Source organism: Plasmodium berghei (genome assembly GCF_900002375.2).
Source record: "Plasmodium berghei ANKA genome assembly, chromosome: 14".
NCBI lineage: Eukaryota > Apicomplexa > Aconoidasida > Haemosporida > Plasmodiidae > Plasmodium > Plasmodium berghei.
Window position 1 is genome coordinate 836,066 of NC_036172.2, and position 24,819 is coordinate 860,884.

The 24,819-nt window shown below is 21.9% G+C and overlaps 9 protein-coding genes and 3 non-coding genes across 12 annotated transcripts; 6 read left to right on the top strand and 6 right to left on the bottom strand.

Moving 5' to 3' along the window:
• Positions 1-92: 92 nt before the first annotated feature.
• Positions 93-3,686, top strand: PBANKA_1420900 (palmitoyltransferase DHHC4, putative; the record flags this gene model as incomplete). The annotated part of the gene is made up of 5 exons (XM_034567545.1): positions 93-205; positions 327-405; positions 596-712; positions 871-1,070; positions 1,175-3,686. The coding sequence occupies 5 exons, from the start codon at positions 93-95 to the stop codon at positions 3,684-3,686; spliced, it is 3,021 nt and encodes a 1,006-aa protein (XP_034424031.1).
• Positions 3,687-4,300: 614 nt separating this feature from the next.
• On the bottom strand, positions 4,301-5,392 carry PBANKA_1421000 (calmodulin, putative; the record flags this gene model as incomplete). Its single annotated transcript, XM_034567546.1, has 3 exons — positions 4,301-4,381; positions 4,560-5,091; positions 5,286-5,392. The coding sequence occupies 3 exons, from the start codon at positions 5,390-5,392 to the stop codon at positions 4,301-4,303; spliced, it is 720 nt and encodes a 239-aa protein (XP_034424032.1).
• A 1,629-nt stretch (positions 5,393-7,021) lies between these two features.
• On the top strand, positions 7,022-8,122 carry PBANKA_1421100 (transcription elongation factor s-II, putative; the record flags this gene model as incomplete). Its single annotated transcript, XM_034567547.1, has 1 exon — positions 7,022-8,122. One exon carries the CDS (start codon positions 7,022-7,024, stop codon positions 8,120-8,122), a length of 1,101 nt encoding a protein of 366 aa, XP_034424033.1.
• A 1,032-nt stretch (positions 8,123-9,154) lies between these two features.
• On the top strand, positions 9,155-10,468 carry PBANKA_1421200 (conserved protein, unknown function; the record flags this gene model as incomplete). Its single annotated transcript, XM_034567548.1, has 1 exon — positions 9,155-10,468. One exon carries the CDS (start codon positions 9,155-9,157, stop codon positions 10,466-10,468), a length of 1,314 nt encoding a protein of 437 aa, XP_034424034.1.
• Positions 10,469-11,469: 1,001 nt separating this feature from the next.
• PBANKA_1421221 lies at positions 11,470-11,541 on the top strand. Its single transcript has one exon. It is a non-coding gene; the product is annotated as a tRNA-Asn (tRNA).
• A 787-nt stretch (positions 11,542-12,328) lies between these two features.
• PBANKA_1421241 lies at positions 12,329-12,408 on the top strand. The gene has a single exon. It is a non-coding gene; the product is annotated as a tRNA-Leu (tRNA).
• A 652-nt stretch (positions 12,409-13,060) lies between these two features.
• PBANKA_1421261 lies at positions 13,061-13,142 on the bottom strand. The gene has a single exon. It is a non-coding gene; the product is annotated as a tRNA-Ser (tRNA).
• A 273-nt stretch (positions 13,143-13,415) lies between these two features.
• PBANKA_1421300 (4-nitrophenylphosphatase, putative) lies at positions 13,416-14,384 on the top strand (the record flags this gene model as incomplete). The annotated part of the gene is made up of 1 exon (XM_034567549.1): positions 13,416-14,384. One exon carries the CDS (start codon positions 13,416-13,418, stop codon positions 14,382-14,384), a length of 969 nt encoding a protein of 322 aa, XP_034424035.1.
• Positions 14,385-14,634: 250 nt separating this feature from the next.
• Positions 14,635-15,184, bottom strand: PBANKA_1421400 (C-Myc-binding protein, putative; the record flags this gene model as incomplete). The annotated part of the gene is made up of 2 exons (XM_034567550.1): positions 14,635-14,768; positions 15,013-15,184. 2 exons carry the CDS (start codon positions 15,182-15,184, stop codon positions 14,635-14,637), a joined length of 306 nt encoding a protein of 101 aa, XP_034424036.1.
• Positions 15,185-15,976: 792 nt separating this feature from the next.
• PBANKA_1421500 (conserved Plasmodium protein, unknown function) lies at positions 15,977-19,885 on the bottom strand (the record flags this gene model as incomplete). The annotated part of the gene is made up of 1 exon (XM_034567551.1): positions 15,977-19,885. The coding sequence occupies one exon, from the start codon at positions 19,883-19,885 to the stop codon at positions 15,977-15,979; it is 3,909 nt and encodes a 1,302-aa protein (XP_034424037.1).
• An 891-nt stretch (positions 19,886-20,776) lies between these two features.
• On the bottom strand, positions 20,777-22,755 carry PBANKA_1421600 (calcium/calmodulin-dependent protein kinase, putative; the record flags this gene model as incomplete). The annotated part of the gene is made up of 4 exons (XM_034567553.1): positions 20,777-20,804; positions 21,059-21,186; positions 21,376-21,477; positions 21,577-22,755. The coding sequence occupies 4 exons, from the start codon at positions 22,753-22,755 to the stop codon at positions 20,777-20,779; spliced, it is 1,437 nt and encodes a 478-aa protein (XP_034424038.1).
• Positions 22,756-23,717: 962 nt separating this feature from the next.
• PBANKA_1421700 (secreted ookinete protein, putative) lies at positions 23,718-24,806 on the bottom strand (the record flags this gene model as incomplete). The annotated part of the gene is made up of 3 exons (XM_034567554.1): positions 23,718-23,804; positions 24,048-24,091; positions 24,263-24,806. The coding sequence occupies 3 exons, from the start codon at positions 24,804-24,806 to the stop codon at positions 23,718-23,720; spliced, it is 675 nt and encodes a 224-aa protein (XP_034424039.1).
• Positions 24,807-24,819: the final 13 nt, after the last annotated feature.

Genomic DNA, 24,819 nt, shown 5'->3' on the forward strand with positions numbered 1-24,819 from the left:
GTTGCTTTCCATAATATAAATGTCATAAAATCACCCATATATATATAATTCGAATTATACTTTTTAATAAAAATGAAATTATTATATACCAAATGAAAATATTTAAAAGCAATAAATCGTTAGAAAGAGTTAATTTTGACAAGATAAATAATGTGCAAATATATGGCGAGAATAATATTCACTGCAATGGGCTCTTTATATCAGGGTATGTATTAATAATAAAATTGATTTATAAATATATGCGTGTATAACTAAAGGGGGAAAGCATGCATAATTAAAAATAAGAAGAAATATAATAATCCTTAATATCATGTTTTTTTATATAGGCCCTCATTTCTTGCTGTTACATCATCGTTCCTTATGATGGTAATCCCAGTTGCAATATTTCACGCCTTTACTTCACCGGTAATAATAAATTATTTTAATATAAAAAAAAAAAATACAATTTGTAAACCTTTAGAACGTTTGTTTTTATTATGTTAAAAAAATGATGAGTTGCAAAAAATATGGGCATGTGACTATTGAATTTTCAGTTCTGCATTTACATGTATATATTAATAATGTGATTTGCAATATAAATTTTTTTTCTTTATAGTGGCTTTTTAAAAAAGATATTTACCTTGTTACAGTTTTCAACCTATTATTTTTTGTCTTGACAATATATACTTTTTTTAAAACGAGTTTTATGGATCCTGGTATAATACCAAGACAAGTAACATTATAAATAAAAATAAGTACTATATATACATATGCAATATTTTTAATCCGTTTTTTATGCGAATATATTACTCTGCATTTTCAAAAATCTGAATTCAACAATATGCAAATAGTTTTGTACACCTTATTATTTTTTTTTTATAATTAAACCAGAATTCAGTTTTGAGTTTATACGACGCAATCATCGACCAACGAAGAGGGGCACAACCTCCAAAGCAAAAAGAAGTTTTAATTAATGGCGTTTTTTACAAACTCAAATATTGTTATACGTGCAATATATATAGGGGTATAAGAACCGTTCATTGTTCTATTTGTGATAATTGCGTAGAAAAATTTGACCATCACTGCCCTTGGTAATATAAAAAATATGATTTTATGCACATTAATGTTCATATGCATAATATATATATTATGATGTAATAAATAATGTGGATAACGATCTTTATATTTTTTTTAGGGTTGGGAATTGTATTGGTGCAAGAAATTATAAATATTTTATTTATTTTATTTTTAATTTGTATATTTTGATATGCATAACATTAGGAGCAAGTATTTACAAATTAACAATATGTATGACTATCTTATCAAATAAGGGGTATAACAGTGAAAAAATTTTTATTCATATATGGAGTTTGGCAACTGATAGTATAATATTAATAATATATACAGTTTTGACATTATGGTTTGTTATTGGATTATTATGCTATCATATATATACGATAGTAACTAATCAAACAACTTATGAACAAATAAAAACTTTTTACCAAAATGATAATCCATTTAATATTGGCGTTTTAAATAATATAAAAGAAATATTATTTACGAAAGTTAGACCCTCATACATAAATTTTGAAAATCCAAAATTACAAGTTATTGATCAATATTCTTCTCACAATATTATTACTTATAGTGATAAATGTATATCCATAGATCAAGGAATTGCAAATATTTCGCTTCAGGTTTCTATTGGTGATAAAGAATGTAATATTATAAAAGATGACATATTTGATGATAATATTCATGATGAAATCGAAATGAAAACAGATAGCCAACTTTTAAAAAAACATGATGATAAATTTATTGAGAAAAATAAAAATATAACAAGTAAAAACGCATTTTTATCAACTGAAAGGAAAAGTTTAAAAGGAGGTAATGAATATAATTCACTTAATTCTCTTGGTATAAATGCTGAAAGCAAATCAAATAATTTTAAAAATAAAAGAACATCAAAAAAAAAAACTGAGAATGTAAATACTCCAAAAATTAACATTATATCTAATAGAGAAATTGGAAAATCTGTACGTTCAAAAGATTACAAAAATAAAATAATAACTAAAATTTCTAAAATTAAATTGATAAAAACTAAAAAAAAAAATTTTTCAGAAGAATTAAATAATGATATTGAAATTAATAATTATCAAGATAAATGCATCATCGATGTAAATAATAATTTGGGGTCGTTGTATATTAGAAATGATATATCATCAGGAAGTAAAACAAACAATGTAGTATTTAGTGGCATGGACAATGAATTGGATGAAACCTACTATTATTCTTCTCGGGCTAACAATTTAGCAGATATAAATAAAAAAAAACAAAATAAAAAATATTATATCATTTCAATTAATTGGGAAAAAAATAATACAACCACAAAAGGCGTTGAAAATGATACAGATTATTATAATGATAATAACAATAATGATATATATAATATGAATATACACAAGGAAAAAATGATAAAAACGAATAAAATACATGAAAATATCCATGAATCAAAATATAAGCATTATAATAATATAACTCGTGTAAGGAAAAAAGTAGAATATAAACTTTTATTTAAAAAAAAAATCCCTTTTATTTTAAAGCATAAAAATAAAATACAAACATTCTATATGATAAGCGACCCGAAAACAGAGAATAAATATATTCATCCACATTCTACTGAAAATATTGAGCATGAAAATCCTAGCGAAATATTATGCATTGATAATATATCCATAGCGGATAATGAAAAAGAATTTAAAAAAATTAATTATTTAAAAAAAAAAAGTTCTCATAAAATACATCAAAGCAACTATAGTGAAGCAAATACTAACAAATTAAAAAATGTTTTTAGTGATAAATATAGCAGTTTCGATTTTTTAAATGATATAAATTGTAATAAATATGATGATACCAACATAATCGATTACAATGCCAATCGTGAAAGCTTAGGAAAACTCGAAAACAAAGAAAGTAATAAAAAACTGAACCGAAAAAGGAAGGAAGAAAGTATTATAGGTATACGAAAAAATGTTGTATTATGTATTTATAATTACAATACTAAAGGAAATAGTGGGGAACTTCCTAATAAAGAAAAAAAAATTACTAATTTAGAGAAAAAAAATAATTTGGAATGCAAAATTGTTATCTATAATATTCGAGATAAAAAAGAAAAATTAATTACTTTATTAAAATATAAAAGAAAAGGGGGAAAAAAACATGATTCGAAAATATCACTAGCATATCTTTCCCAAATAAATAATATGGATCTTGATGATTTCAGTCAAATTTACAAAAGGAGATATACCAAAATATACCAGTGGAAATGTAAAAAAATACAACAAAAGATTATAAGGAGAAAAAAAATTAAACTTTTGTCAAGGTCATCACATAAAAATATATACACATATTATAATAACAATAAATGCCTTTTAGCGAATCTCAACAATTTAAGTGATTTTCAAATAAATAATAATGAATTGATTAAAAGGTATTACCAGCATAATAATTTATATTCAACTGCAATTAAACACAATCAGCTTGATAATGTAAAATTATACAGTTATTTAACACATATGAAAAATGCTCAAAATCGATTAGATATAAAAAAAAAAAGTAAAGCTTCAAGATTTTTCGACTTATTTACAGCATTTGCCCTAATAATTAATTGTATAAATATACCATCTAATAATGATAACGAATATTGATTAATATTTTATATTCTTAAATAAACTTTCTATTTTATATATTATTTTCTTTTTACATTTTATTTTATGATCATTTTACATTTTTTCGGTATTTCGTTATTTTACAATTTTTTTCTGTTAATTTGGCATAATATAAATAGTTTTTCACTGTTTTAATTGGTATTATTATTCATTAATATGTTTTTTTATATGGTCACTTTTTATGCATACCTGTTTCCGTTTATAGTTTTTATAAACCAAAATATTTTTAGTATTATTACACAAATATTAACTTGATTTATTTGTTTTTAATCATACAAAAGCACATATAATATGTCTCATATGTGCATATTATTATTTTTTATAACGTTTATTATTAGGATAGTTTTAATTTAACGTTTTTTTTATATATACGTTTTTAATTATAAAATTGGATATATAAAGATAAAATGTGCCAAAAATATAATAATTAATTTAAATGATAATTAACTAGTTTTGCTTAAATTTTTATTTCGATTTTCATAAGCAAAATTTTTATATTTAAATATTTCAAATATTTTGAGAATAAAATTATTACTTTAATGCTTTCTTAATTTGTTCTATTTTTTACATCATTAAGAGCAAAAATTGTATAATTATATAATTGTGTCTTTGCTTATTAGTTCATTTAGCAGGTCGTCGTATATTATATAATCAGTTTTATATACCTTTTCTTTCTATTAAAATAAAAAAAATTGAAATATTATCGGTATATATTATTGGCTATATATTATGATAAAGACCTTATGGGTACCTACCCGCTCTACAATTACAATACTTATCCAAAGCTGCATATAAATATATATGCATATAAATGTATGTATGCAATTTGATTGAATTTTAGCCTATGCTTACTGTTTTAAGCCATTCAAAAAACTCATCAAACTCCGAATTACTTAATGGTTCTCCTAAATATTGAAGAATAAATCTTAATTTTTTGATGAGTATTTTTCCATCACCTTTTTCATCGAATATTTCAAAAGCATTTAATACACCCGCTGGTTTTATTTCATTGGTTATATTTGGAATTTGTATAATTCTAAAAAATTCTTTTATACTAAATAAGTTTTTGTCTTCTTCTTCTTTTCTTTTTATTTCTTCTCTTTTTTTTTCTAATTCCATAAAATTGTCATAATTTTTTAAATTGCTTAATAGATTAGATATGTTATTAATTTCATCATTTTCATTTGTCCCTTTCATTTGGCTATTTGTCATATTATTGTCTATCATTTCTTTGTCTTCATTTATTATTATTTCATCTTCTCTTTTTTCATTTGGTCCTATATTGCTTCCCTTTATTTTATTATCTTTTAAGATCATCTTTATCTTATCAATTTCTTGCAAAGACACATTATATCCGCTACATCTCAATAACTTCCCTAATAATCTTAAATTGAGTTAGGTATTTTTATTATATTTGGGTTTATGTATAGAAGTATGGGCATATCATATATCTTACATAATTCTATATATATTATATATATGAATATATGAGATAATCAAAACATAATAATATTCTACACCATTTCATTTTTTGTGTTTCTCATTTCTTGTGTGCATAGGTTAGGTATATATGCATACTCAAATTTCAAGAGCCCCCTTTTTTTTTTATCTAAATATTTGAAAGCCTTTATCGTTTTATTTATTTGGTACTCTGTCAAATGAAATGTTTCTCCTTCATATTCCATCTTTTCAAAATATGCAAACTCATTATTTATATTAGCTTCTAAGTAGTTTATTCATTTACCTTATGAACTATGAAAAAAAGGAGGTTAAATATATATTTTTATTAAATGAGGGAATTAGATGATTTATTTATTAAAATTGCATAAATCAGCAAAAGGATGATGAAATAGCCACCTTTTATTTTATTATTACATTAATCGTGCCGAATCATTATAATATTGTTAGTGATAATAGAATAGTTTAGTGTCTATTCACATCAGTTAAAATGCGTATATTAACTTTATTTTGTATTTTTCGGTAAAATATATATATGTGTATACTCATACCTTATATATTAGTATGGCTTAGGACAATTTGATAAATGAGGTAATTTTTTTTCTATTACATATACCTCATTATAGAGAAGTGATTTAAAATTTACAATAATTTCGATAAAATAAAAAAAAAGCAAAAGATTGAATGGTATTATAAAAACTTTTAAATAGTAATCCTCATTCTATTCCACAAAAAATTAGAAAGGTGCATAAAATAAATGTGAAACAAATGCACAGGAGAAAATAATTCCTTTTATATATGCGGAGAATTGCGGATATTCATTATTTTATTCCATTCATATCTTATTTTCCTATATCATATGCCTCTATAAAAAATGCATTATTTTCATAATATTTTTTTTAATATTCACAATATTACATCATAATAACAAAAGAGAAAACTAACAGTTTAAAATCCTTTTTATTTTTTGGACGGAGGGTTTTATTCCATATTTTAATCATATAATTTTTTAAAATATATAATTGCAGTTTAGATATAGGGCATCATGCGAATTATATCTATTTCAAAAATATATCCTTTACAAAACTTTAAGCATAACTTTAAGTCTACTTTCATTCGTGTATCAATTGCAAACAAAATATTATATAATTTTTCACATAATAGTTTGTATGCATATATCTATAGCACAAAAAAAAAGCTAAAATAAATAAAAAAATATAATAATCAAAATAAACAAAATTCATTCCATTTAACTGTTAATAAAGGTAGTAATAAAATAAATTGCATACATACACAACACAAACAAATAATAGGTATAATAATAAAAAAAAATGAGGAAACGTAATTTCTTCGCTTTTTTTAAAAAGTATATTATTTTTAGAGAATCTGTACAATTCAATAATAAAAATGATTTATCGACAAAAATAAAAAGGATTATAAATTAATGTTTTATTTTTATTTTTAATATATAATTATAATATGTATATTAATTAAAAATATTGAATTTATCAGATTGAAAAGAAAAGGGATGAATATGGAAGCCTATATATAAATTAGTGAAAAATCTTACTTTAATTTTTTAGTAAAACTTTCATGATAAAATAACATTTTAAAAGAAGATAAAGTAGAAAATATTATTAATATATTTAATCATTATAAATGCTTATATTATTTGTGAATGAACAGCATTAAGACTGAATCTTAAGAAGGGACTTAAAAAAAGCAATGAATTCATTTTACAAAAAAAAATTGTAGTAACATACGAAAAATAAAAAGATATGTTTATATATCTACATTGGGTTTATATTATGTAAAGAGTCTTTTTTCTTTTTTTTATATTTTTACCTTTTGAAAATATGACTGAAACAGGTAATATTACAAAAATAAAAAATGTGCAAGAACGATTGAAAGAGCACGAAAGCAGGTTCGAATGTGATAACGAAGGGATTGAAGAAATAGATAATGCTACAATAGAAGTAATTAAGAACGATTTAATTTTGCTAAAGGATGTCGAAATAAATAAAGATATATTAAAACAAACAAAAATTGGTGTAACAGTTAACAAATTTACAAAAATAAATAATGAAAGTATAAAAAATATATCAAAGGAACTTGTAGATAAATGGAAAAACATTGCAATAAAAGAAAAAAACACAAATAAAGATTTGGAAAATATAAAAAAACGAAAACATAATGAAACTGAGAATAGCAATAATAATGTTAATGAAAAAGGACCAGAATTAAAGAAAAAAGGTACATCAAACAGCCTGAATAATAGTAATTCTACACATATAAATGAAGACAAAGAAAACAATGGAAAAAATAGCACTAAATCTTATGCATATAATAGTAACGAAAACAGAAAAATTAATATAGTAGATATAGAAGAAATGCAAAAATGGAACTACAATGGGAAATATCATCATGATGCCCTTCGTGATAAAGCAAAGCAATTTTTATTTAAAGCATTTATTACAGGATCTCATGATAACTTACTGCATTTAATCGATCGAAATAAATTAGATAATATAATATATAATATAGAAAATGAATTATATAAAATATTTATTGAAAAAAAAAATTCACAGAAAGAGTACAATATGCAATTAAAATCAATTAAATTTAATTTATCTGATAAAAAAAATCCCAACTTTAACGAAAAAATATATGCGGAATATATTTCTGCTAGAACATTAGCAACTATGAATTCACAGGATATGGCTAGCGATGAAAAAAAAAATGAAAGACAAAAATGTCTACAAGAAAGTTTATTAGCTTGCCAATCTGATTGGGATGTTAAAAATATTCTTTTAAAAAAGGAAAGAAAAGGAGAATTTCAATGCTTTAAATGTAAAGGCTATGACACCGTATATCAACAATTGCAAACCCGAAGCAGTGACGAGCCGATGACTACCTTTGTAACGTGCTTAAAATGTAATAATCGATGGAAATTTTGAGAATCATTTATTTTTTTTTCTCATATTCATGTTTTTAAACAAAAAATTAATTGTAAATTAATATACTTAATTACAAATTATATATACAGTTTTGTGTTTATTACATATAATATATATAAGAAGTTGTATATATGTATATATAATATATAGAGAGAAATTGTTTGTATATTAATTATTGTTTTTTATTTTCCTTTTATTTTAATCCATTTCTTATACCCTTAAAAAAATATAATGTTCTTCCCCCACATGTTTAGGGGATGTGATAATATATAAATATGCCTATGTACGTATTTACGCATTTTAGAGCTAGTACATTTTTAGCATTATAAAGAATTAATAATTTAATTTTTTATTATTTTAAAATAGTATATTTATTTATATATGTATAGAAAATAATTGCATTTTCGTATATTCTCCTTTTCTCCCATTTTTTTTTATTTTTTCACAAAAATATATTGCTATAATATATTGTTTGTTAATATGGCATTTTTTTATTATAGTACATTTTTTTAATCATATTGCATTCGGAATATATTTCCCCCCTTAACTTCACATAAATTACATTTAATTATGAAGAAAAGCTTTATTTTTTAATTTTTTTATAATATAATATTGGCAAATATTTTCACTATACACTAATTATTAGTATATTCATAATTTTTTAAACTTTTTAAAATTGCTGATATAAACCTGATCAAACAAATTAATAAGAAAATAAATGAATAAATAAACGAATAAATAAATAAATGGGTAAATTACGATGTGGATGTTTTCCTTTTAAATGCAATTTAAAGATGAACATGAGTGAATTATCATATGCATATTTTTTTAAACGTTTTTGATTAGTAAAAAAATATTCGACGTACGAACACAAGGCAAATATTTTTTTACTTAAAAGTACGTGTATAATGCTCATATAAAACCACTGATTTTATTCATTCATTATTAGGGAATACTTATATAATGTTTAACGTACGTAGACAGTTTATCTATAATTAAACATATAATTAAAAAATAAATGAATAAAATATAATGGGGTATAAAGAAAGCGAACAAAGAAAAAGATCAATAAACATATCTGATGATGATTCCCGTTCTATATCGATATCTTTAGATAAATCAAAAAAAAAAAAAAATATTTCAGCTACATGCACTTCAAAGGAGCACATCAATGTGGGAAAAAGTAGGAAAATAAGAAATAGTATTGGCAAACATCGAAATAAAAACAAAAAAGACCGAAGTACCTCTTCTAATAGGAGTATAGCTAGCCATAAAGGTCGGAACAAGGCTAACACACCTTCTAGTAATGGAGAAAGTAGCGACACATATAATAGCAAAACTTCTAGTAGCAGCGAAATTAGTGAAACAGATGAAAACACAAGTTACAGTAATAGCGAAAGTGGCCATTCATCTTCCATCAAAAGTGATAGATCGTCTAGCAATAGTAGTACAAGTAGCAGCGTGTTAGCGAAAAAAAAAATTAAGAATGAAAAGAAAAAAAAAGAAAAAGAAGTAGAAAAGGAAATAAACGATAATAAAAAAGAAAACTATGATGCTCATATTTATGATAGTAAAGAAATGATACGATTAACTATAAATATACTTCAGAATTATAATTTTATAAATAATTTAAAAGTGTTATATAAAAAATTAGATAATAAAAAAAAAATATCACTTGAAAGTATCAAGGATTTAAGATTAAAAAAAAAACTAAGGCATTTATTCAGAGCTTGGAAATTAGAAAAAAAAGATGAATTTTATAGAAAACCATCAAGTTTTAAAGAAAACATATATGATATTTTTAGTAGCTTATATTATTATTTTTTATCACAAATCGATATAGAAAAATTGAGATATAATATTAATAAAAGAAAATCTGATTTATTAAAACAAAAAGAGAACAATAATAAAGAAGTTGATAATGCAAATGTAAATTATAAATACGGGTATGATATTGATCAAAATAACGACAATACAAATTATTCCCATATTAATCTTTTCATTGAAGAAGAAAAGGCGCAATATATTAATTATATAAATAATCAAAATGAAAAAGTTAAAGGTTTAAGAGAATTACATGAAGAAGGGCATTTTAAAAATAGCAAAGAACAATATAAAAAGTTTTTAGAAAAACATAAAACTGTTGACTTATGGGGAAAAAGTGAACAAGAGCAAAAATTTATACTTAATTCGAAACAATCCAATAATGAAAGAAAAATGTTTGATAGAGAAAGGGATCTATGTGCAAATAAGTTTATAAAAAAAGATAGCTACAGCAAATTAATAAAAAACACAAAGGAGCATGTTGATGGAAAGTTTCACAAAACTTCAGATAAAGTAATATAACTTTATTTTAAATAATCAATGTTTTCTCTATATACATCACCATACATGCATTGTATATGTAAATATATATACACATGTATGATATGTTTTTTTTTAGTTTTTATAAATTTATCATAACTATTTCGCATAGTTTTTATGAACCATAAAAGTGGTTCATAATGTATAAGATTTTTACTTTATTATATATTCATTTATTTATGTATGTTTATGTTAACTTATGTCTTATTATATACACAACATTGATAATAAAGCATTTCTGCAAATTGTTTGTTGTTAAGAAAACTACAATATATTTAAATTAATATTTGATTGCATTTACACATTTAATTATTTGAGAAAATTAAATGGAAACAAATTGGATGGTGTCTTATATTTTATGTGAATCTACCATGATATGATTCAGACATGTTTTGTGTTTACATTTTAAAATACAACTCATATGGGACGAAAATACATATAATATTTTTTTCCCGTTAAAAATTCCATAAAAAATAATGATGATTTTATTAATTGTTTACCTACTTTGGTAAAAAATATAAACTAATATAATACTTATAAAAACCAAACGCCTATAAATCATAATTATTGCTATTATATATTTTTCCAAGATATTATTGTATTTGTATAAAATACTAATTAAAATATACTGCTATTTTTTTAAATATTTTAAAAAAATATATTTTCTCAAATTTAAATATATAAATAAATATATATTACATTTTTATAGAGAATGATAACAATAGTAAAAAATTATTAATAAAATTTATAATTTGTTAAAATACTATAATAATTATAATATTAATAAATAAAAATTATTATTATTATATACTATTTACGTATTCAGTTAATATATATGAATATAATTTTTCTATCACATTTGTGACGCGAAATAAATTAGCGTATAATATATAAATATAAAAATATGTGTTTTCTGAATTATTTATATTATTTTTCATTTAAAAAAAAGAATCATATATGCTTGAAAAGACTAAATAAATGTATCCGAGATAGTATAGTGGCCAGTATTTCCGCCTGTCACGCGGAAGACCCGGGTTCAATTCCCGGTCTCGGAGATTATCATAATAATGATTTTTTTTTATATATTTTGTTTTTTAATAAAAAATATATTGTATTGCCATAATTTTTATTATAAAAAAATAAATATAATAAATTAATTTTTTTTTATCCTTATAATATATGCATATATTAATATTTGTATTTTATCACAATTTATATACAAAATATTAAATACATTTAAGGGTGACCTTTTAATAGTGTACAATATACAAAAAACTATTTAATTATATTATTTAATGTCCTTATTATAATATATATTATCAATTTAATGTTATTTCGATATGATTTTGAATTGTATATTTAATGCTGATTTATATTCACACATATATAGGGGCATTGAAATAGCTTATTAAAAAATACATATTGGGAAACTATACAACCATGCTTTGGTGTTGTAATATTTTTATAGGAAACAGTAATAGGATGTTATCATAAGTTATATATTTCTCAAAAGCTTTATTATAATTTGAATAAAATTCCCATTTATTTTAAATTTGTTGATTGAAAAAAATTTTTTTATGAATAATAAATATTCTTTTAATAAGGTTATATTAATTAGAACATAACTATTAGTCACATATTATTATTTTAATCACTATAAATAATTGCATAATTTCGAAAAAAAAAACCATAAATTTATTAAAATAAAAGTTAGATTAAAATTTTAAAATTATATATTTATAAATTTTATGTTCAAATTATATAAAAAAATAGTAATAAAGTAATCTTAAAACATAGGAAAACAATTTAATACATATTAATTTTTTTAAACAAATATAAAATGACAGAATGGCCGAGTGGTCTAAGGCGCAACGTTAAGGCCGTTGTCCGAAAGGGCGTGGGTTCGAACCCCACTTCTGTCAAACTTTTTTTAAAAATAAAAAATTATACTTTTTAATTTTGTGTATAAAAAAATATAATATTTCTATAAATATGTTAAAATATTACACAAATATAACAATGTTTTTTTCATTTTTATTTTTTCATGAATAAGGTTTCAAAAAATATATTCCATGGATCATAAATATGTCGCTTTTTGGATATAATAATGCGCTTGAACTTTAGAGAGCCATATATATATGCTTAATATATGTATTAAGTATTACGGTATTACGCACACAATTATTTATATTAATATCGTTTTTTTTAATATATAAATATTTTTATGCTTTGCCGAAAAGTACAATTTTTAGGGTAGACAAAATGGTATACTTAAATTTTTTTTTAATACTCTAAGCTAAATTTATCGAAAAATATATATTATTTAATATAATTCATTACACAGTACATATATTATATTATTTTATAATGTAATTACATAGTTTAAAAATAAATATAGCAAGCATTTATACTATAAAGGCATACTAAAATATATTTTTTTAAAATAACAGGAACTTGCCAAGTACTTTTATTTATTACATAATACTTATGTATATTAATTTTTTTATAATAATTATGAAAAAAAACTAAATAATAAATCCAATTTGATTATTATATTTATTACTGAATAAAATTCGACAACGGCAGGAATCGAACCTGCGCGGGCAGAACCCATTGGATTAGCAGTCCAACCCCTTAACCACTCGGGCACGTTATCTCAATGGAGTTATTATTATTATTTTTATTTATTCAATATTTTTTTATGAAATATATAAATACTAACGAAAATATATAGAGAATAATTTTATGATGTGTTATATAAATTATAGGCTTTATTTTTTTTTTATTTAAAAAAAAAAAAATAAGGTATTTAATATAAATGAAACATCAATTTTTTTATATTAAATTATATATAAAGAAAAATAATATAATACATATTTATATCTTATTTTAAAATAAAATATTTTGAAAAAGGAAAAAAAAAGAAAAAATGTCATTAATCGTTTCTGAAGCTAGCCAAAACAATTATTTTAAAGATTCCGAAAATAGCTATAACAGTTTTATGAAAGAATGGAAAATCGAAAAAAGAGTAAATGTAAAAGACCTTTATCAAAATTTTGAAGTTTTTTTTTTTGATTGTGATGGGGTTTTATGGAGAGGAGATACAGTTATTAATGGGGCAATAGAAGTAATTAACAAGCTGATTAGCGATAATAAAAAAGTTTATTTTATTACAAATAATTCTACTAAATCAAGAGATACGCTATTAGGAAAGTTTCATAAATTAGGGTTTACTTGTGTTAAAAAGGAACATATTATTTGCACATCTTATGCAATTGCTAAATATTTTCATAGCAAAGAAGAATATAAGTCTAGAAAAAAAAAAATTTATGTAATTGGAGAAAAAGGGATATGTGATGAATTAGACGCTTTAAATCTTGTTTGGTTAGGCAGTTATAAAGATAATGATAAAAAAGTTATTATACAAGATGAAGGTGAAATACAAATAGATAATAATATTGGAGCTGTTGTCGTTGCAATTGATTTTAATATTAATTATTATAAAATTCAATATGCCCAACTTTGTATAAATGGATTAGATGCAGAATTTATTGTATCTAATAAAGATCCGCTTGCGAATTTTACATCAAATCAACAATGGGCTGGTACAGGATCTATTGTTGCTTCTATTGAACAAGTATCTTTTAAAAAACCTAAAGTATTAGGAAAACCAAACTTATTTATGATTGAATCCGTATTAAAAAGTCTTAACATTGATTTGTCAAAAGTTGTTATGATAGGCGATAGATTAGATACAGATATATTTTTTGCTCAAAACTGCAAAATAAAATCTATACTGGTTTCTACTGGAGTTACCGATGCGAATGTGTTTTTAAATCATAATAATTTAAATATTAAACCTGATTATTTTATGAAGTCTATTTTGGAATTTTTATAAATGATGCATATAACATGTGGATATATACATATATATATATATATTTCAGTGTTTAATGTATTTAGCCACGATTCAGAAAAAGAAATCATCCATATTTTTTATATACACGCATATATATATACAAAGAAAAAAATATAATACATATGTATACGCATTTTGTTCTTAGATATATGCATATTTCCATTTTAATAAACAATTTGTATTGGTATTTTTGCATTAATATTATATCTATATCACCGATAATAATATTTTAAGCTTCTGATGCCTCATTATCGCTAATTAATTTTTTTAATGTATTATTTAGTTCTTCGAATTTTTTTGTTAAGTTTTTATTTTCTTCTCTAAGAAATGCATTTTCTTTTTTTAATTCGTCTAACGAGATATCTATAAATTAATATTCATTAAAAAAAAACATGTACATAAATATGCTGAATATATCAAACAAAATTAACCATGATGAATAAAAATTCTGCACAAAAATTATAATTAAAGTTCTTAATACTATTTTAAGAGAATCATCAAATCGAAAATAATCATACGAATTAGAAAATGATATAGTCAACAGTTAGCTAATATTTCACAAAAAAAATAAACTAACAAATGCAAAATACTGAATAAAATTAATAACCTGCATCTGTATTACCCCAATTCATACGTATATATTCGATTACATCTGCAGGTTTTTCCTTTTCCTCAAACAATTTCAACAAAACTCGGCTTATATGGTTTATTATATCATGTTCCTCTAAATAGCTAATAAATTCATTTTTTTCGTTTGTTTTATTTTCATTTGTTTGCATTTCTATATTTTAGTTGGGGTTTAAATATACAAAAATGGTGACAAAACGAAATAATACGCTTATTTATTATTTATTTAATTTATGAATGAATAAGCAAATAAATAAAGCGTTACAAATATAGCTAATTATTTTTTCTTATATTTTCGAATAGTAAAACTTTTCTTTATTTTTCTTATTATCACTATATTTTGAGCAGGCCTATATTTTATGCATTATTATGTAAACATATAATTATTCAAGCTCTTTTAATACTTATCACAAATTTTACCAAGCAGGAGGAATCATGTATAATATATATAGACAATCCAACGATGCTTTAAAATTTTCAAACATAAATTATAAAAATAATATGACAAAAATACACATAATTTATTTTTTTAGACAAAATTAGACACGCAAAAAATTTTTACATAATAAGTTTTTTTGAATTTTTTATTAAGATTTATCAATTCATACAAAAAATATAAAATAACAAAATTATTATTTATATAAATAATTACATAATTTAAGTAAGCATTTCTCAGTTTTATATTCGTATTAGATCCACGTAAGCATATATAAATGTAAGTATATAGATTTCATCATTATGTAACTACTTATTACTATATATAAAAATGATATATATTTTATTCCAATAATATGAATATAATAGTTATTGCTTTATAATTTAAACTTTTTGCAGGGGAAATTTAAATTTCATAAAATTTTTATTTTTTTTTCTCTAAATTTCAATTTTATGTTTTTATTTTTTTTTTCGTCGCGTATTATATCACTATTTTTGTTGCCCGTTTATCACTTTGGAATTTCGTCTGAATCCATAGGATGCCAACAAGAACCTAATATTTGATCATTTGTGTTATATTCCTTCAGTTTTACATCGGAATTTATTTCATTAAATATTTTAATCCTTGATGACCTTCTGACCACATGGGAAAGCAGTGTGATAACTCTTCTCATATTTTTTTCAGTAAGTTTAATATTTTTTTTATTCATATAAAATGATGCAGTTACATTACTAATCTCTATATGATCTAATTTAAGAGATTCTATTATAAATTTTAGATTATGATCTTTTATATTTCCATTAATAAAATGAAAAATTACTAATACCCATTCTTCAATTGGATGAGCTCTTATAATTGTTAAATTTATTGTTTCTAGAATTAGAAATGCTTCTATAAAATTGACTGTTTTAATTTTATAAATATCCATTAATTTTAATATAAATTTTAATAAATTTTCAAAAATATCCTTATCTTTCGTTTTTTTTTGAATGTGTTCTATTAAAAAAATGGCGAATCCTGATGCACATTTATGCTCATCAATTTTTTGATGTTTTTCATTTATTAATGTTATTGCATCCATTTTGTATAATATATTTTCTTTTTTAGCTGATTTTATTTTTGTAAATTGAACTTTAGACAGTTTCCTATTTCCATTTACATCATCATTTTTGTTGATACTATTTTTATTTTTTTTTTCGAATACTTTTTCTTTTTTTCTTTTTTTCTTTTTTTCTATTTTCACATTATTATCTTTTATATTATCACATACAGAAATATTTTGGTCTTTATTTTTTATACTTGCTTTAATAAGCAATTTTTCATTCTCTGTATGATTGTTGTTATAATCTATTTTTTTCTCACTTATATTATTATTATAAGTTTCATTTTTTTTATTCTTGACAATATTTTTGATTTCCTTTCGTTTTTCATTGTCTAAAAGCATATTTTTTTCGTCTTTTTTTAATTTATCTGTTCTTTCATAATTTTTTATATTCCTTTTTTTTCCAGATATTCTTTTTTTATCATTATTTGTATTGTTATTATCATAATTGTTATCCAGAATTGTTCCCAATTCATTTATTCGTTTTTCTTCATCATATAAATTTATCTCACTAAATGTATCCGTATTATTCTCACAGGTTTCTTCATAGTTTTCTTCAGTTATTTTTTTCATTGAGTTCCTATTAAAATTTTTTAACTTATATTCCGTTTTCGATTTGTTCATATAATTGGGGATTAAATCTTTATTTTTTGGGTTTCTAATACGACAATTCATTTCCTTCATCCCATTTTCATATTTATCAGTTTGGATTATATTATTTGTTTCTTTTTTTTTATTTGAAGTGTGCGAAGTTTCTTTATTTTCAGTACGGCAATCAGTATTATCATCAGTCAATAAATAAATATCATAAGCATTTTCACATCCTTTTGTAACATTTTTATGTTTTCCTTCTACAGAACCAATCGAATTTAGTGGTGCATTAAACTCCTTTTTCGATGTAATATCTCTACTCATTTTTACAGATTTCATATTTTGACATATCTTGGTATTTATTCTCTCTATTTCACCATTGTTGCATGTTTTAATATTAATATTGTCATCATTTATTTTATGAAGCATTTCTATATTTTTACAATTTATATCTTCTGCATATTTTGAGGAATAAACATGTTTATTAACTTGAGACAAAATTGTATCATCATTGAAAATGTGTTTACTTCTTAATAATTTCGTATTTTTATTTAAAACCGGTTTATTTTGCGAATTTATATTTTTTTTCTTCTCCTTATTTTTTCCTTTTTTTATTTGATTTTCGGCAGTAATATCATTTGTATTAATAATTATATCATCATTCCCAACAATTAATTGTCTTGCCCGATCTTTTATATTTTTATATTTTTTTTTTTTTTTCATATCATTGCATAAACTATTTGAATCATCCTCTTTATTAATATCCATACTACTATTCCCCTCCTCATTATCCATATAAAATGATACGTTTCTATTACAATTTTCTATATTCGATATATTGGTTCGATTTCTAACTATTGAATCATCATAATTTTGTGGTTCTGGTAAATATTCAAGGGCATTATTTTTTTTATAAATCAATTTTATTTCATTTTCATCTTCCCCTTTTTTATTACTGCTATGAGAATAGGGATAGATATTAAATTTACTTGCATACAAATCCTCAAATTTATCTGTATTATGTTCTTTTACATATTTTTCATCTATATACTGTTCATTGCATGTGTTATAAATAATATTTTTTTTATTATTACTAGGATTTTTATTATGTTTTATAAAATTTTGTTCCCATCCTAATGAATAATCATTTTCAATTCCTTCAATTTTATTCATATCACAATAATTTGTATTGAAATGGTATACATTATCTAAATCGCGGCTTTCACATTTATCAATCATATTTGTTTCTGCATATTTGATCACATTTTTATCATTTTCATAAGTAGATGATAAAATTTCATCATAATTTTTTTCTATATTATTTAGATGTCTATTATTTGACATACTTTTATTAAAATGATCAAACATATTTTTATAAGTTTTTAAAATTGGATTATTATTTTCTTCATGAATTTTTTTCAATTTGTTAGAAGGAATCATGTTATCAATTTGTTCTATTCCGTGTTTAAAATATATTTGTTCTTTTTCTTTTTCAGTCATAGGGGAATTACTTTCAATAGATTTTTCTGTGATACTACTGAAACTTTTTATAACCCCATTCTTTACAAATTTGTCTTTTTGAATAATTCCATTTTGATAATGCATTACTAGTTTGCTTTCCATTCCGTTTATTTCTTCCTTATTTTTTATATACGATATTTCACTTCTTAAAATTGTATTATTATATTTTTTTCCTATATCTAGAATCATATTTTCGGTTTTATTTTTTTCAGAAATAGTATATGCATTATCATATAAAATTAATTCTTCATTAGTAATAGCATTGTTTTTTTCAGTATTACACAATATATCATTGTTTCTAAAATATTTTTTTATATCTTCCCTCGTATAAATATCTGAAGCGTTGATATTCATATTTATAGAATTTATATTTTCCTTTAAATGTGAGTCAAATATATTTTCTCTTATGTTTTGATTTCTATAAAACTGTTCATAGTCATTTATAATTATAGGATTTTTATTAACATGACAAGAAAATGGCGAAACGTTTTGTACACCCTTATCGAAAATATAAGGATAAATATGAATCACTTCATTATGTGTAGATATACTATTATCAATTGAATTATTTTGTTCATCATGTTTATATTTTTCTATATTAATATTTTGTTCATTTAAATAATCATTAGGAATGGTCTTTAATTTAAAATTTACTAAATTTGTATATGGGGTTTCATTTGTTTGTTTGTGTATATATAGACTATTGCACTCGTTTTGTTTGTTTTTCCATTTTGCATTTTTTGATAAATTATTGTTATAACATATGTCTGTTTCTATTTTATTTGAATTAATTTCTTTTCTATTCAATCCACTTTTCACACCCAGATTTTTCTCTCTACTAATATTATCTCTATTTTTACATATATCACTATCACTATATTTTAATAAGCTGATATCAGATATTCTTTTATTTAACAAATATATTTTATCTTTATTTGTTGAATTTATTATTATTTCATTACTTTTTTCAATTTCATAATTATTTTTAATTTTTTTTTTTTTTGAGGTAGATAGATCATGAATATCCGGGTTTAATTTTGAAATATTTCTTTTGCTTTTGTTTTCACATTTTGTGTCGTTATTGTTCAAATTTTTATTATTATTGCAACAATATGCATATACAAAGCAACATAGACTGCATGTCAAAGATGCTAATATTCCTTGAACGGTAAACAAAAACACCGATGTATGGTTATATGCCATTTAGTTCTGAACATATATATATATGCATATATAATACATATTAAAAACGTGGACAATTATCAAGATAAAAACAAATAAATATTAAAAAAATTAATAATATTATACAATTTAATTTTAAAACAATTTACCACCTTTTTAACAAAAATAATTAGACAATAAGACAAACATATAAAAATTTCAACTAACAAAACAAAAGATAGATTAATACAGGCTGTAATATATATATTCTTATATATATAAGATTGTTTATTTTTTGCTTTTTAGTATGTATAATTTTTATTAGTTTTTACATATCATTAATTTTATATACATTCCCTTAAACCATTAATATCTAAAAAAGGTGAATAAACGAGTTTTTATATTTTATAGCTATAACTATGGCATACAAATGAATAAATGTGAACATATACATATATATACTTAATTTACTAGTGATGTACATACATTATCTATATTTCAACGTTTATTTCGTATTATTTTGATATAAATATTTTGTAAAAAGAAAATCGAAAATTTTATTGGAGAATTATGTTTAAAAATGCATACAAAGATTAAAACTAATTTTTAAAAATAAATCAATTTTTTTTGTACACACTAAATACCATATTATTTTTTAACAGTTTGTGCTGATATTTATTTTTCTCTATAAAATTTTATGCATTTAAGTTACAAACGTGATACGCGATATTATAAAAAAGTAAAAGAGCGAAATTGTTATATATCGAAATGAGTATTAAAAAAAACATCTATATACAGTGATATATGTATATTTTTCTATTTTATGTTTCCTTATTTTTAAATGGAAATAATTATGGTCATATTGATTTAATTATAAATAAATATTAAATTTATATGTGATAAATAAGCTTGTATCAAATATACTTATAATATCTACGTATCGATAAAATAACTCCTTATCCTATCAAGATGTTTAAGTGTGTAACAAAAAAATAACATAATTAATATCATTAAAATATGGAAATAATTGAACAAAATTAAAAGACATTACAAATGACGTAATAAAATTATATGAAAAAAATGTAAATAACATATTAAGACGTAATTATATGCATTTACAAATAAAATTTTATAGCATCATTAATATAGTATAAAATGTGGTAGCAATTAGTTTTTTCATAAATATAATATATATATTTATTGTCTTTATATTACCAAGGATGGTCCATAGCTTCAATTACATTCATCCTTTTAAAGGGGTCAATCTCTAATAGTGATTGAATAAAATTTTTTGCTTCGGGTGATATATTATGCCAATATCTTTCATGAAATATTACCTTTTCCTAATTAAAAAAAAAAAAAATTATAATATATGCTTTCGTTTAATTAATATTTCAATTTAGACATTTTCTAAAATTAACCTTATACATATCTTATGTTTTCATATAGAATATATATTTTTATATTTTTTGATATAAAGAATTAATAGCAATTTAAAAATATATATTAATTTTTTTTCCGATTTTTGGTACCTCAAATCGAGAGCATGGATAAAATGGCTTATACCCTCCCAATAAAAGAAAGGAAATTATTCCTAATGCCCACATATCAATTTTATTGTTAAAACTACATTCCTGAAAATTGTTAATACAAAAATAAATTCATGGAAATATATAAAACATGGACAAATATAAAAATGAGCAAAGCCAATTATTATTTTATAAAAATCTAACTTGAAATAATTCTGGAGCAATAAATCCGTAACTTCCCCTAATTCCATTGAACGGATAAAATTTATCAAATTCACATTTTACAGATAATCCAAAATCACATAATTTTACTATATATTTAAATACCTTAATATTAGGATTATTTTTTATATTTTCTTTAATAGAATGAACTAATTTTTTGGCATTCAATTTTTTAAATTGACTAATATGGCACATCTTTATGTCTGATAATAAATTTGATTCAAATAAAAAAGACTCTTCATCAAAATTAAATAACAATAAATTTTCTAGTTTTAAATCACAATGTATTATTCCTTTGATATGTAGATAATATAATGCAAATAAAATTTGGCTTACAATTATTTTAACTTCTTTTTCTTTCAATATATTAAAACCAACAAATGAATATAGGTCTCCTATTGATGAATATTCTAAAAATACACAAATGTATTTTTCATCTTCTGCACTTAATATCATATTTAATATATTGCAATGTTTTAATTTTTTATGTATTTCTACTTCTGTGATTTTATTACATTCATTTATTTTCGAATATAATTCTTTATGCTTTATTTTCACTACAAGTTGTATTATATTTTTTTTATATAGGCCATTATTATCAAGGGTTCGATCTTTCTTGTTTTTAATTTTGGTATTATTTTCTTTTTTATAATCATTATTATTTATAAAAAGGTTAATTTTTTTTATTATTTCATATTTTAAGTGTGTGTTCTTATTTTGTTCTTTACATAATGTTTCTCTCTTTTTATTATCAAAATCATGGATCTCGTTATTATCGGTCTTATTTTTATCATGTGTTATTTCAGGGCTTACCTGATTAATTACACTATTATAAATTTTTGAAATATAATTACTTTTAAAAGGGAATGTATTTTTTTCTTCACATTTTTTATATATTTTATTGAGCTTTAATAAATCGTTATTTATACAATTTGCATATTTTCCCAAAACTGAAGCTGCTGTATTATCAATTACCCATTCACACAAACATACAGTATTTGATAGCCCTTTTAAAAGTATCTTAACTATTTTAAATGTCCCTATTTCTGATATATTTAACGATTTAGTATTGTTATAATGTTTTTTTCGACCCAAGTACTGTATTTCATTGCTTATGTTTTCATATTTTGTATTACAGAGTATGCTAGAAAAAAATGACATCGGAATTTTTTCCAAAGGCATGCTTGTGTATGCTTTATTCTATATTATATCCAAACGGGAAAATAAATTAAAAAAAATAAAGAATACATGACCAAGTAAATAAAGAAATAAATGAAGAATGGAAAATAAAACACGGAAAACCCTCAAGGGGATAAAAAGTGCTGATATATATAAAACGAATATGCAAATTTCATATAATTTTGCTATTCGAATAGTTGATCAAAAAAGTGTTAAATAGTGTAAAATATTTTGGACGCCAATAATTTGTGCACATACATATAAATAACAAAAGTATATTCATCAACTTTTGCATATGTATTTCACGTTTTCCTTTTAGATCATATTGAAAGCCAAGATGATGTGATTTGTTAAGTCAAGTAAAATACAAATTAAAAATATCTCTCTCAAAAAATAAAATAATATTCATATTCTTTTATAACTAAGCCCTTATATTGCACATTATTATTTTTTCACCATTTTTAATTTTATATTTTCAAAATAATATTTTATTAGTTTTTCTAATGCAGTTATATAGTTGTATATTGCACTGTTTTGAATTATATATATTCATTCATGTGTGCAGATATGTAAATAACTTAATATATTTCTATCAATTTTTAATATATTCTTAAACGTATTTTATTAGAGACATCTTACATTATGATATAGGACATTTATATAAAAGATATATTTTTATTACAACAAAAAAATATATTTTTAAATAAATATGGAAAAAATGAAAATATAATTTATGCTTGCTAAAATAATAATAACAAATGACATCAACATATATAAAACGAAAACAAGAACAAATTTCAATACGACAGTAAATTGCAAAATGTTGTTGCACACAAAGTAAAAAAAAATATAAAAGACAAAATAATGACAAAAATAAAAGCCCAATTTAAGAACAATAAGAGGTGAACAAATCAAATTTAATAAAATAATAGAAATAGTAATAATTAGTTTTCATCATATGGAGAAAACAAATCTTCTGATTTATATTCAATACCTGGGGTTATTTCATTATTAACATATTCTCTATTAATCTAATGTATAAGAAAATAAATATTTTTAAAAATATATATAATATATAATTATTTATTTTTTTAATTAAAAATATTTGGAAAAATCCATTTACTAAATAAATAATTATTTTATGCATTTTATATATAAGAACCGTGTTGCAAAATAACAGTTGTTCATATATTTTATATTTTTTGTTGTTTTTACAATTTAATTTATTTGCTATTTTTATATTTATATATACATGCGTATGTGTGTATTTTTACCTGGTTAGCCTCTAAATTAAGATCATTTGCTATTTGCTTATATTCTACATTAAAATTACGTAAATGGAAAAAATAATGTAATCATGTATATTTTCATATATATAGGGATATGGATATATATTAGACAGGGGATAAATAAGAAAATGTGTATGATTATATATGTAGAATGATATTTTGATTTATTTTTATTTTTAATAAGTTCTTTAATTTTATACTCGTATTTAAAACTTTGTTAGTATATATCGGGTATTTCTTATTCTGAATTGGGTGATAGGTTAAAATATTTGGAGGAAAAAAAATACGGATAAATTCAAATAATTTGGTAAAAGCTAATTTATAATCATCTTGATTTAAAGGTGAATTTATAGTAGACTTTGTACATTTTTTTTTACAAACTAATTCATAAGCTAATATTGAATCATTTTGATTTTTTGGTTTAATTAAATTACAACAAATTTCGCAATGTTCTTCTGAGCAATTTTTTGCTTCTTCTTGACTTTTTTTTAAATGAAATGAACATTTTTTTTCAAATTCGTTTATTTTTTTAAAATCACATAAGCATTCATTATAACCTTGGTTATTATTATTCACTAGGCACGCCACAGTGTTTCCCATTTCTATCACTGTTGATACCTCATTTTTATAATTTATTTTAGAGTTTATATATGATAAAAACGAAGATACAATGTTCTTATTATTATATGCACAAATATCTTCTATAAGTGCAAAATAAATAATTAGCAAAACCCATTTATGCATTTTTCCAGAAAAT